The sequence below is a fragment of the Mizuhopecten yessoensis genome, unplaced genomic scaffold (assembly GCF_002113885.1).
Source record: "Mizuhopecten yessoensis strain PY_sf001 unplaced genomic scaffold, ASM211388v2 scaffold9303, whole genome shotgun sequence".
Classification (NCBI taxonomy): Eukaryota; Metazoa; Mollusca; class Bivalvia; order Pectinida; family Pectinidae; genus Mizuhopecten; species Mizuhopecten yessoensis.
This window is the reverse complement of record NW_018407980.1, coordinates 121,092-134,612: the sequence shown is the minus strand read 5'-3', so window position 1 is coordinate 134,612 and position 13,521 is coordinate 121,092. Positions and strand designations below refer to the sequence as shown.

Below are 13,521 nucleotides of genomic sequence, written 5' to 3'. Positions count from 1 at the left end.
TTTTTTTATGTGATTAGACATTTGAGTTTGGTTCACTCAAGTTATAAATAATTTATTTTTGGTTCTCTTAGAAGAATTATAAATCATTTATAGGATTTTGTTCATCTCCGAATTAATTTAGGCATTGTTTACTTAGATTTTTTTATAAATAATTATATTGGGTTATTTTTTCATCCCCATCATTTTTTTTACACTTAGATAGGTATATCCCATCATTTTTCTACTTTGATATCTCATCAGCCTTCTTCTTTATTACCATCTTGTTTATCTGTATCCTTATTTTTTTTGCTACTACTGTACATGGACTTGACTTGTGACTTAGCTATGTGTGATGATTGTGAGTTGAATGAGTTTATGTTTTATGTTTGAATATCTATGTGTTTATGCCGTCGATTAACTTGTACCAATTTCATGTTTATATATTGCGGAATACTTTGGTACTTGTTCGCGTGCGATTATTTAATACACGTCAAAACTTAATGTTGTAATTGCCAATCGTTGCGTCCTAGATTTATCTTGGCAATATATGTTTGATCGTTGGCGATATATACTATTTTGACCGCGATTGGATAAGTCAGATATAAAGTTGTTGTACACTGGTAGTATTGGATAAGTCATATATCAAGTTATTGTACACTGGTAATATTAGATAAGTCGGTATCAAGTTGTTTTTCACTGGTAGTATTGGATAAGTCGGTTATCAAGTTGTTTTTCACTGATAGTATTGGATAAGTCAGATATCAAGTTATTGTACACTGGTAGTATGGTTAAGTCAGATATCAAGTTGTTGTACACTGATAGTATTGGATAAGTCAGTTATCAAGTTGTTTTTCACTGGTAGCATCGGATATGTCAGATATCAAGTTATTGTACACTGGTGGTATTGGATAAGTCAGATATCAAGTTATTGTACACTGGTAGTATTGGATAGGTCGGTTATCAAGTTGTTTTTCACTGGTAGTATTGGATAAGTAAGATATAATGTTGTTTTACACTGGCAGTATCGGATAAGTCGGTATCAAGTTGTTTTACACTAGTGGCATTGACTAAGTCGGTCATCGAATTGTTTTACACTACTGGTAGTATTGGATAAGTCGGTTATCAAGTTGTTTTACACTAGTATTATTATTATTTTTGTTTTAAAGTATAGCATAAGTCACTTGAAAGTAGCTGATAAATCAGTCATTGCGTTATTTACATAAATAGTATTTGATAAGTATATGTGTAAAAATAGTGTCTAGCAAGATGAAGAATCTAAGTAATTTAAAACATCAGACTAGGATATCTAGTTTTGTAAAAAGATAATAAGATTGTTTTGTTTGACAAACTTTCTGTACTTTATTTGAACTGATGTTGATAATAACACAAATAATTTGTATAAGCTGCTTCTTATAATACTGTGCTAAAGGATTATCTAAATAGAACCATTATGACAAGCACTAAACACAGTGTGAGCAATCTTATCAAACAGTTGGCTGCAAATTCCACAGGAGAGTAGATGGAACAAGCCAACAGTTCATTAGGTTACTAAATTCCACTGTTATTGTCATCTGACGTAAGCTTCCCATCTTCTTAGCCAACAGAGAAAGTTCCTTCATTTGGTGATTTGGCAGTTTCGGGTTGTCATTAATTTCACCGCTTATTGGAAGAGCTGCAAAATAATAAATTTAAAATGAGATGTCCATTAAAACATTTGACTTTGAAATGCAATTACACTTGCAATTAAGCTGTCAAACTTATTCATTTGTGTATGTAATGTATTCATCGACAAAACGTGTCTAAGTTTAAATAATAAAACAATGTATTAGAAAAAGACATTCAAATCGATCGATAATGCAGCTAATAAATAAGCTCGGATTTAATTTATTATTGTGTTCCATAATGGGCTATCGTTATTCTCATTACAAACTATATAAATCACTGACAAAGTGAATAACAAAAGTCAATCATTTATCTCAATGCTATTGCGTTTATAAACGTATTGTATTGTGTCACAATAACATCATCAAAATGATATTATTCCTTTCTAATTTCTATAATTATATATTTCAGTGAATTGCACGACAGCACATTCGGAACGCATGTCAACCTAACAATTCTGAATTAAGATAAATCAATGGAAGATCAACGGTTCAGTATAAACAACGCTCCATTTAATCTATCAGTGGATAGCTCAGACATTTGATAAAATAATATGTTTCCTATAATCAGTTGACTATATTACCACGCTCAGTCTTTAATGTAGTTGATGTTAAATAGTTTGTTTGGTTGTTGCTATTGTTGCTATTGTTGCTACTCCAGTTTATTAAATAGAATAACAAAAGTCAATCATTTATCTCAATGCTATTGCGTTTATAAACGTATTGTATTGTGTCACAATAACATCATCAAAATGATATTATTCCTTTCTAATTTCTATAATTATATATTTCAGTGAATTGCACGACAGCACATTCGGAACGCATGTCAACCTAACAATTCTGAATTAAGATAAATCAATGGAAGATCAACGGTTCAGTATAAACAACGCTCCATTTAATCTATCAGTGGATAGCTCAGACATTTGATCAAATAACACGTTTCCTATAATCAGTTGACTATATTACCACGCTCAGTCTTTAATGTAGTTGATGTTAACTATTTTGTTCGGTTGTTGCTATTGTTGCTATTGTTGCTATTGTTATTGGTGCTATTGTTGCTATTGTTGGCTATTGTTGCTATTGTTGCTATTTCTGCTATTGTTGCTATTGTTGCTATTGCTGCTATTGTTGCTACTTTTGCTATTGTTGCTTTTGTTGGCTATTGTTGCTATTGTTGCTATTGCTGCTATTGTTGCTGTTGTTGCTATTGTTGCTATTGTTGCTATTGCTGCTATTGCTGCTATTGTTGCTATTGTTGCTATTGTTGCTACTCCAGTTTATTAAATAGAATTACATATCATCCATTCCGGAACAGTTCAGCACTATGAACTTCAAAATATATAATGAAAGGAAACTATTTTGATATTCAAAAGCTGTACTCGATATGAGCACATCCAAAAGGAACAAGACTAGTTATTTATCACTCACCTAACGATCCGTCGATGTTTTGTGATGCATTTTCCGTATAATCAAAGTCAACGATGAGACTGTTGTTGTTAAGTGACGTCACCTCGAGCTTGACCCCTGACCGTTGACTTCCATGCACGTTAGTGTAAAATGTGTTGGAAATCCAATCTCGTATCACTCCATTCTCAACCAAGTGTGTAGGGAATAATTCAGTCACGGTCTGGGCATCAATTTTCAGGTAAGAAATACGCGTTGGTCCATTCAGGGAGTGGGTGAACCCAACGCTTACAACAGTACCTGTAAGTATAGAATATTAAATGAACACTGGAATCATAATGACAAGTTATAATTTCACGTACTGTATAACTTTCTCGTTAAGAGTATGCCGTACATTGTAATCAGACTGAAATTATACACAGCAATACATGCACGCGTATGTATCAATATTCTGTTGGCGATTTACAAAAAATGCACTAATGCAACAATGTTCTGATGCTTAAAAATGCATGACAACATTGGACTGTTTCTAAAGAATTTCCAATATGAAATGTAAAACTTCATCCTCATTTAAAATAATTTTCTCTAATAATTGCATTGTGTTTTAATTATTATCAGAACTATGAAAACAAAATATAAGTTCTTATAACTAGGGTTGTCAGCTGTTGTGACAAATGGTAACTACTGGACGATTACATTTTGCATATTTTCAATGGCAATATTGAAAGTTTTATAAAGTTGTAGAACTGCTGGTACTGTGTTATTTCGTCTACAGTGTCTAAATTGTATCCGATTTTAGAAAGTATTAACTACATAATTATTGATAGTGTAAATCTAGCTACCTGAGTCTAAATCCCGAAATAGAGTGTATCGCTTTGTTTCGTCCGCCTGACTAGGGTTCGCCAAACACAGAGGTAGTGTGACATTCTTAACATCAACCAGCGTGTAACCTGTCAAAAATACAGCCGAGCATTACTACAATGTCAATATGGAGTAAGCTGTTTTGCATATGTGATATTAAATTACAAACAAGTATACCGAACTGAATACTTAAGTTTGAATGGATGAAAGTAATCGTAGATACAAATATGAACGATAAGCTTGTTAGGAATACATATTAAGAATATACGACACAATAAACATGTTTTGAAATTAATTTACATGACGTAAAGAAAGTGTTGCCATAGGAACAGCGTATGCTTTTATATCTAACAGACTGGAATCGATTTATCAGATTTCCGGGGAAGTTTACTTTTTTTTTTATTAAACAAACTTTTTGGCAAGAAAGCCAGTTACAAATTATATCCACAAATATTATATAGGGGAGGTAACTCTCATCTACATTAAGGATATATACGTATGCGGTATGCTGTGAATAGTGGAACATTTTGATAAACGATAGTAGTGATAAAGGTAACATAAACATTTCAAGTTTAGCCATTTTGAGACAAGTATTCAAATGTCTCTTCATAATTGATATCAGCAATGTTTTCTATTAGATTGGGTGTACAGACAAAAATGATCAAATCAAAGGTAGCTTTCCAAGAACAGTCCAATATAAATGTATACGTTTTTCGGCAGTTTGGGCAAAAAACATTTATTACACAAACATTATAAAATATAAGCCCTCATTGAGTAGCAGTCTTCATTTAAACAGAATGACTACGATATTGAACTCTTTTAATGTATAAATGTTCATATTTTGCACTTGCATAATTATTTACAATAAATGTCACCTATCCCTTCGAACCTGTAGTGGCAAAATCGCCGGTTAATGCAATTTTCGAATTTCTTTTCTTTTACATCTCATATTATTTAGTGATAATCGACCTAAAGAACATAAAACGTTCACGACGTAACAACAACTTACCGGAAGTACTTTCATGTCTTGGTATGGTCGATTTCATGTTATTCCTGCTTGCTGGTGTTGTGGTTTGACCACGTGAGGTGGTACCAGGGAAAGTCATCGATGTCGCAGTAACCCCAAGGGTTCCGGATGCTATTTGATTACTGTTTATATTAGGCTGTGGCAAACCGATACTACCAGATGAACCTGCTGGCACGGAACCAAGAGAAGCTCCATTGGACAATGGATCAAATTGAGCAGACATGCCTGGTTGGGATCTTACCATCTTATTCTGGTTAAAGCTTGATGGACGAGTTTTTCTGGCGACTGAAATGTTATAAAACATAGTCAATGTGAGTACTGATTCAAACTAACTCCAATTTGTGTAAATGCAAGAGAACATTTCCTTGTTATCAATTCCATTATTCTGCAAAGACTATACATCCATCAGTTCACAATTATATGTAGACTCATTGTTCTTTTCCTTTTAACTCGGTCTACATTGTTTAAGAAATGCCAGTATTGTCATCCTATAATTACAGAAAACTGTAATCTTAAGATATTTTCCTGCATAAAGTATAGAATTAAAATAATTAAGCCCTTTTCCTGTATCGGTCATGTAAGGTCTATACTTTCTTAAGTAGCGATGAGATATTTGAAAAAGGTAAAGCTTAATTGATTATTCATGACGTCACGAACAATACCATGATAACGAAAGGTCAACGTAATTCCGCCTCACTTTGAATATTCTTGACGCAACCAATCCACTGCAGAGTGAGAAAACACTCAAAAATAGCTTACATGTACAATGGTCGTTTATGTTGATTTTGTGGATTTTATGAATTAGAATAATTGACGTCGCCAGTAAAACTAAATTTGCGACAGTATAATCACAATATACCACCGCAAATTTCAAAATACAGTATGATTATCCCCTAGTTTGCTCTATTTTGTGTTAATAAATGCATATAATTACCATTTCTTTAAGCACTGACATGCCGTAAGAACATATTTGCATAGCATATGCTGCTCACAGATAATTGTCCTCTTTTTTCACTTCTTTATTGACCGAGGAAACAATAAACTAAAACGACTATTTATTTTCTTTGGAAAATCCCAATGAGCAGGCCATATTATCTTGTTTACCACTGTAGCAGTAGTAAGAAATTTACTAAATACATAATAAAGTTAATCAACATAATATTGCGCTCAAAGCATAATCTTGTGAAACAGAAATAAATAAAACGACATTTGGCTCACATTTACCCCCAACTACTAAGCCTTCTAACTTATCAACCAAGCACATTGAAACTTACCTTTTTGAAACATTGGTGGCGCAAACAGAGCTCCTGGAGGTCCTGAGGCTGTGGCCATTGAACGACTTTGGAAACTTGAACTAGGAAACGGTGCTGGAACTGATTCTATAATATTCAAACAACAGTAATTTGTAGTCATAACTATACTTAGAACGTTTCAATTATTATTTTTATGTACTTATGACCAATATATATCGTAATTTTACTTAAATTAACATTTCAAGAAGAGATTAGGATTGAATCAATGACGTAAATAATAACTTGATAATATCTGTAAGAAACGTTACCAGGACTGTCTGGGAGAAGATCTACTGGCGACGATTGTAACTTGTCAGGCAAGGATACCACCATTGATGTAAATGGAGTCACAAAGTTGTACTGCAACATAATAACACACTTATATACTTTGTAATTGTTGCCAAAGGCCAGGATGCATTCGGAGAACTACAGATAAGAAATATTACTGATTTAAAAAGTTAGAAACGTTAAAATATGGACATTAGATTATGAAAATTGATATTTAACAAGAGATCCTCCAACAAAATGTTTAAGGGTGCAATAAATATGTTTTTGGAAGATGCTATAAAAGAAAAATGAATGTGCAATTTGCAAGATGGATAGAAATGAATAAATACTTCAATTTTAGTACCTTCAACGCCATTGTTGTAACATTCTTTTTTAATTCTTGTTGTTCAATCTCATTTGTTGAAGCGTCCATCTGCTGTAACCATTGCTTAATGGTAAGATAAGCCCATATCTTTTCTGTGACAGCGTAAATGTCCGTATTTTGGGTAAAGTTGAGCTGCACTTCACCGTCTGTTGGAACTTCAAGACTGACCGGCCCGTTTAAACCGGTAGCAGTGACGTTCGGCCTTATATCATACGTCACTTCATTTGCTATCCTTCCACATACCACAATTTCGGACCCTTCAAAGAAGTTCNTCTTTTCTGTGACAGCGTAAATGTCCGTATTTTGGGTAAAGTTGAGCTGCACTTCACCGTCTGTTGGAACTTCAAGACTGACCGGCCCGTTTAAACCGGTAGCAGTGACGTTCGGCCTTATATAATACGTCACTTCATTTGCTATCCTTCCGCACACCACAATTTCGGATCCTTCAAAGAAGTTAGGAACGATCGTTTTTGTCAATGTTGTTTCATCTACAGAACCCGGCAGGTATTTAAAAGTGACGTCTTGCAAAAGAACTGCTGACATTTCCGAGTAAAATTCTGAGATTTGAATGGCAGCATCGGAGTCTTCGTAGATCTTTCGTCCAAAGCCATTATTTTGGGCAGCCAATTTTTTAATGAAATTATAATCGGCACCTCTACCAAATGCAAGAGCGAATATGGGAATTTTGTCTTCGTTGAATTTAATAACATTCTTCAGTATCATGGCTGGATTTCTCTCGCCTACCGAAGGCTCTCCATCAGTAAGAAATATAAGAACTGGTGCTCTTGTCTTGTCTGTCCGTTCGTCTAGTAAGGCAACCCCTCTTCTTATAGCACCCTCAATGTTTGTACCTGTAGAATCACCATTAAAAATGTAATATGCAGTTGATTCGGTTAAGCAGAATACGCTATGAACGTACATTGTATCCTTAACAAAACCCATTATATAGATTTCTCGAAGCAATGTTATCAGCATGTTATTTACATTTGTTTGATAAAAAACAATATTATCAGTATTTTTCTGAAATTGAATTTAATATTTTATAAATTTTGAATTGTATTTACCTCCGCCGTCAGACACATGGTTGACATAAGTTGTTGCTCGTTTGATATTGGCAGGAGTTGCAGGAATAAGTTTTTCAACAGTTTCCCATCGGTGAATACCTGAACTAAATGTTAAGATATTTACTCTGTCCTCGATTGGTATCTGGGACAAAATAGTGGACATAGCTTGCTTCAACTGAGCCATCTTTCTCCCGCGCATAGATCCACTTTTATCCAGGATGAAAACAACATCCTTTGGTTTTGGTTCAATTCCACTCGGAGCAAAAAAGTGAACGAAATATCCATCCACCATCTGTTAAAATTTCATGTAAAACAAAACTTATGAATGAGGAGAATTACTGGATGTCTCCTTAAAATAAAATAATTTGTACTGTATGTGTGAAATATAGTGTATTTCTAGGAAAAGACTAATTATGGCTAACTATACCAAACCAACTAAATTGCAAGTTGACAAAAAAAATGTTGAAGCATCTAGAACCTGCAATGGGTAGGTTTTAAATTCTTATATATGTTGTACTCTAAGGCTTCTGTGTTATTTCTGATTTTTTGTTACTTTGTTTAAATGTCTATAAATAGTTTTACAACGCTTGACAACGCAACGTTGTAAAAGCAGCATGTGGATTTGATTTGCTGTCGAATTGGATTTCGCAAGATTACTCACCAGGATGTCGCCACCGTCGGTTTTCCTATCCACGTCATATTTGACTTTGAACTGACAATCCAGACCATTCGGACCGCCTTGCGCTGTCTGTGTATTGAGGGTTGGTGTAAATAAGATATGTGCACGCTCGTCAGACGGACGTGTTATGTTAACGGCTTCATCGGCATCTATGTAAGAAAATCAACAAATATTAACATAGGTAAATCTTACCCTGATCCCAAGGCATAGGATTGCAGTGTCTGTCACATCTAACTAGAAGATTTATCAGATAATAGTATAGGTGCAGCCACATCTGCTGTAAGATGCAGTTTTTTCTTATAGTTTTTTAAATTTATATCTGTGAAATGGATGACCATTATGGAATTCCGAACATCTTTATCTAATAATGCAATGGACTTAAATTGAAAGACGGTGACATTAACTCTGTTCCACTGTGCATAAGAAGTATTATCAAATGACTTCTTTCCTCTTGACTGAGTTTAATAATACAGTCAAACTTATATTAAAACATGTTCAATTCACAATGAAGCAACGATAATGAGAACATCTAAAAATGTGTCTCTTAGTGGAAGAGGATCTCTTAATGGGGTTGGTCTCATCAAAAGGTTTCACTGTATACACAATGTATATTCAAAGCTTGTATTACTATAAAGTTTGAAATGATATTACCTTTCTGATCTTTGATTGTGAACAGGTCACTCTTGATTGGTGGAACTCTCAGCTTAGTTATGTTTCTTGATTCTTCTATGTCCACCTCAATGCGTAGGTCCGCCACGGGTTCTCCGGGCTTCACATAGATCACCTGATTGTAGGAACCCAATTTCCGTTGTAGCAATTCCTGGTAACGTAGCTCAAACGTTATTTTTTGTTCTGCAGCCACGTTCACTTGAATATTGAACGTATTTGTTTCCCTTGGTCTGTGGAATGCATAACAAAAGTAGTTTTAAAACAATATGTGGATTTTTGAAGTAGCAATAGCTGCTTTTACATATGTTAATCGGCAAGAATCATTGTTAATAGTGTAGTGCGTTTATAGATTAATGGGATAATTATGAGAACGGTTTTGATTCAGTTGTTTTTTATGTTCTTGCTCAATTTTATTCTATAAATAATTCCCACACAAGCACTATTCACCAAACTAACTGTTACATTCTATCAATGAGGAAAATAATCAAGGAAATACTGAAGTGTCACCAAAAACGTAACTCGAACTTAAATTCGATAGTAACACAAAGGAAATATTTACATGGACTCCAAGACAACGAAAATATAACCAGGTGTTCCGGAAGGGTAAACGTATCATGCTTCATCGAAGACACCCGCAAATGTTAACCGGTACAACAATCAATGACAATGTATAAACCGTCTTTACTTACTTGACAGAGATGTGCGCCGCAGATTTGCCTAGGCTCTTGTCCTTTTCATACACCTCTCGGGCCGTCTCCTTTGTCGTGACGTTACCGACATACGTCTCGGTTCCTACAGTTCTTTTACAAATAAAACGAACAAAAAGTTTGGATCATCTGCTCCATTAAAGAGTCAATGTTACTCTTTATTTCGATTTGTTGTCAGTTTCAAAACAATTTTTAAAAAACATCAGTTATCTTAGCCTTACAGGATAAAGCGATGTTATCTTTTGTAAATGTAAAATCTCGAAATCAAACCATACTCTTTTTTCCTACCTCGCCAAAACAGTGATTATATATTTCAAATATATGAATATATATACTCATATAACGAAATGAATTGGTGATGTGTTAATTTCGTGCTATGTATAGAAAAAGTATTATTCGCGATTGCCTGACTTCTTAATATCACGACTGTACAGTAGTGCTATATAATGATAAAATATTATTTTAGCAATATTGAATTGTATTATTACATTTTAAACAGTAATCTATGTGTTAATCTTCGTTGTTAAATGGTTACGTTTTGCTCTGACAGTGTCTGTCATATTAACTACACTACCTATGCTAACACTTACAAGGTGAAGTTAGAGATGAATGCCTCGTTGGGAAGTGTGACGTCAAATGTTGATTCATGTGACTTAAGGTCAGGGTTCACAACCTTACTTGTGATGACTGTCGTAGCAAATCTATATCTGATATCGGACTTGATGTGGAGATAGTAGATTCTCGGTGTCTCAAAAAACAACTTGTAATTAAATATGTACGATATAGGTTACAAATGAGTATGAGTAATTGCAAAATACAATGACTATTTTTGTATGTGATAACCTATTCCTACCAGTTTTTAGCAACTTTTACGTCCAAACCCATCCATTAGACACATGCTGTCAACAGACGGTCGAGATTTTTTTACCGCCAGACTACTGGATCTGTATACAGACTTGACGTCAGTCGGTTGCATATAAATGTTACTGACAGCGTAAACAAGTATGAATGGATGTATTCGTGTGTGTGTATATAGACATAACGTATTCCGTGAAATGTTCCCATGTAGTCCATTCATTTACGTTGCATTGTTGTATTTTATTAAAATAAGCACGTTTCCAGAAACACGATATATCAAAGCTTAATATGCAGATTTTAATAGGTTAACGTTTCTCCGTTAAATGTTTGGGAAAATTATGGTTACATATATAACAAGGAACGGAAAAAACGTATTACCGAAACAGTGTTTTGAACGTACTTTCAATGTATACTTTCTATAGCGTTAATCTCCTACAAGTAAATAAATGCTAGCATTTATATTTTAATCCAAACAGTCACCCATATTCACAAAGAAAATATTTAAAAAAAAAATGTACAACGAACACCACTCGTAACTATTTGTCTAACGGTGTTATTCAACAATATTTCTATATATTCTACATTGAAATTGATTCTTTCTGCTTAGAGAATAATAATTTATTACCTTAGTTTGAGCTTCGATCCTGCAGAGAACTACGAGGCCTGTCAGTAGTAAGTAGAGGAGACGCATGGTTCTGTGTTCGTATAACACCGGCTGTAGAGTTTCTCTCAATAATACACACGTTCACTGCTCATGAATGTCTTGTTTACCTACGTGTGTATGGTCTTGACAAGGTACACCCCTCTCTCTATATATATACTACAGGTAAGGAATTCCCGTTATACAGCAGCACTTTTACTCACCTGTACATTCATGGAAAAACTTTAACGTCACACTGGTCACGAAGCTGACACGATGAGCTCCATTTCATCAAAACAATATCTTAATTTCCCTTTATAGTAAGCTTATAATGTAAACATGCTAATTTAAAGAAAAATATGAAACGAATATTTTGTTATACTTATGCACGTTTTATTCCTTATATAGAATGGTGTAGTTCACAGTAACAGTTAATTCTGGTAAATATGTAAATCAAAGCTATTATTCCTTTATTTGTTCCATTTCGTGTTTAATAAAAATATAACTGTACCACACGGTACCGCAATGGTTAGTGGGAGTTTGAATATTTTCTCTTTTCAAGGTAAATTAAACAACTGTTGAGGATTTTCAATGACGTAGTCGTCAGGAAACTCGACGTGTACATGTCAATATTTGCAAATTGATTTCATTTTTCATATAAACCTTTGATTTCCACGAAATTAAATGAAAGCAAGGCGATAGTGACATTCCTGGTTCCCACATATCGCAATTAATTCCATATCCACAGGCCGGCTTGCTCGGAATATAAAGATTTGTGTGATACATATGTCCTATACTGAAGGACAAATATACGACACAGGGTTTATAGAGATGCATGTTGGTAAAGACCATGGGAAAGTTCCTTTTTACCGTCATGATCTTATTGGAAAGTATACTTTACCTCGTGCAATATAAATATTGAAGTTTTTATTTATGCTCGTTAGTGTATCTTGAGATTTTATCGTTATTTCTTACTTTTTATAAATGCCATTTAATGTTGTAAATACGTTAAAATATTCAACAACAAAAATGAAAAAATAAATAGATAAAATAAGAACGTGATATCACCTAGAATTAAGTAACAGATTTCGTCAACGAATCTTTAAAAAAAAGTCTTTCCGTTTTCTAGAATGTCACAGGATCTAGTTAGCATTATTGGTACATGGAATAAAGTTTTGGTTCAGATTCATTATACGAAGTTAAGCGACAGTTTTTAAAAATTCGCTCTGTTTGTATATAAAAAGTAGCTGATAGATAACAATCAACCATCACGCTATTTCCTATGCTATTTAAACAATAATGACTATCTAATTATTTTAGCAACAAGTGATTTTTGTTGCTCTGTGTATTACTATTTATTTTGAAAAATGCGATTTTTTTTTATTGGAATATCACATATATGATACTTGAATGGCTGATTTGTTTAATATTTTAAAGGAGTGCAGGCTCATGATAGGCTCCCAAACGATATCATTCAGACGTGTGGCATGAAAAAATTGAGGATAGGTTTGGTTTGATGGGTTTGACAAGATAAAAGATTGTATATCATATTCAACGCAACAATATCTACACGTGTTAGTCTGCAGCTGGGGGGGGNGGGGGGGGTTCACAATTGGCCCCTCCTTTGACTTCAATTTTCTTTTGATGAAGTGTAGACCTAAACCTTATCACAACAAAAAACCAATTAAAATTCAAATGAGTTTTTCGTAAAAGTGTAAAACTGAAATTCTCAAAAAGCCGGAGTTTCCCCCCCAAAAGACGAATATTTTCAAACTAACAATGCAATGGACTAGGTCCTGAACTACCAGTGACACAAAAATATCAATCCAATATAAGTGGTGGAACATATTCAAAGAAGGGATAAAATGACCATATGGTCTATACATCAAAATCCATGACTATATGTATAGTCTAATCATTATGATTGATAACTGACAGAAAAAAAGACAAATTGTTCCGGTTTGGATGGAATGAGTATTTAATCAACAGAAAAGATGATTGGAAAAGATTCGATGAGTGATTCCTTTT

The 13,521-nt window shown here is 33.9% G+C and overlaps 1 protein-coding gene across 1 annotated transcript; it reads right to left on the bottom strand.

The window, feature by feature from the left end:
* Positions 1-1,324: 1,324 nt before the first annotated feature.
* LOC110457752 (inter-alpha-trypsin inhibitor heavy chain H3-like) lies at positions 1,325-11,664 on the bottom strand. The gene is made up of 14 exons (XM_021509137.1): positions 11,479-11,664; positions 10,586-10,743; positions 9,978-10,088; positions 9,271-9,518; positions 8,602-8,768; positions 7,941-8,232; positions 7,334-7,727; positions 6,856-7,147; positions 6,494-6,584; positions 6,207-6,311; positions 4,915-5,217; positions 3,887-3,994; positions 3,069-3,344; positions 1,325-1,651 (listed from the first exon to the last, which is right to left on the bottom strand). The coding sequence occupies exons 1-14, from the start codon at positions 11,542-11,544 to the stop codon at positions 1,464-1,466; spliced, it is 2,799 nt and encodes a 932-aa protein (XP_021364812.1). The 5' UTR covers positions 11,545-11,664; the 3' UTR covers positions 1,325-1,463.
* Positions 11,665-13,521: the final 1,857 nt, after the last annotated feature.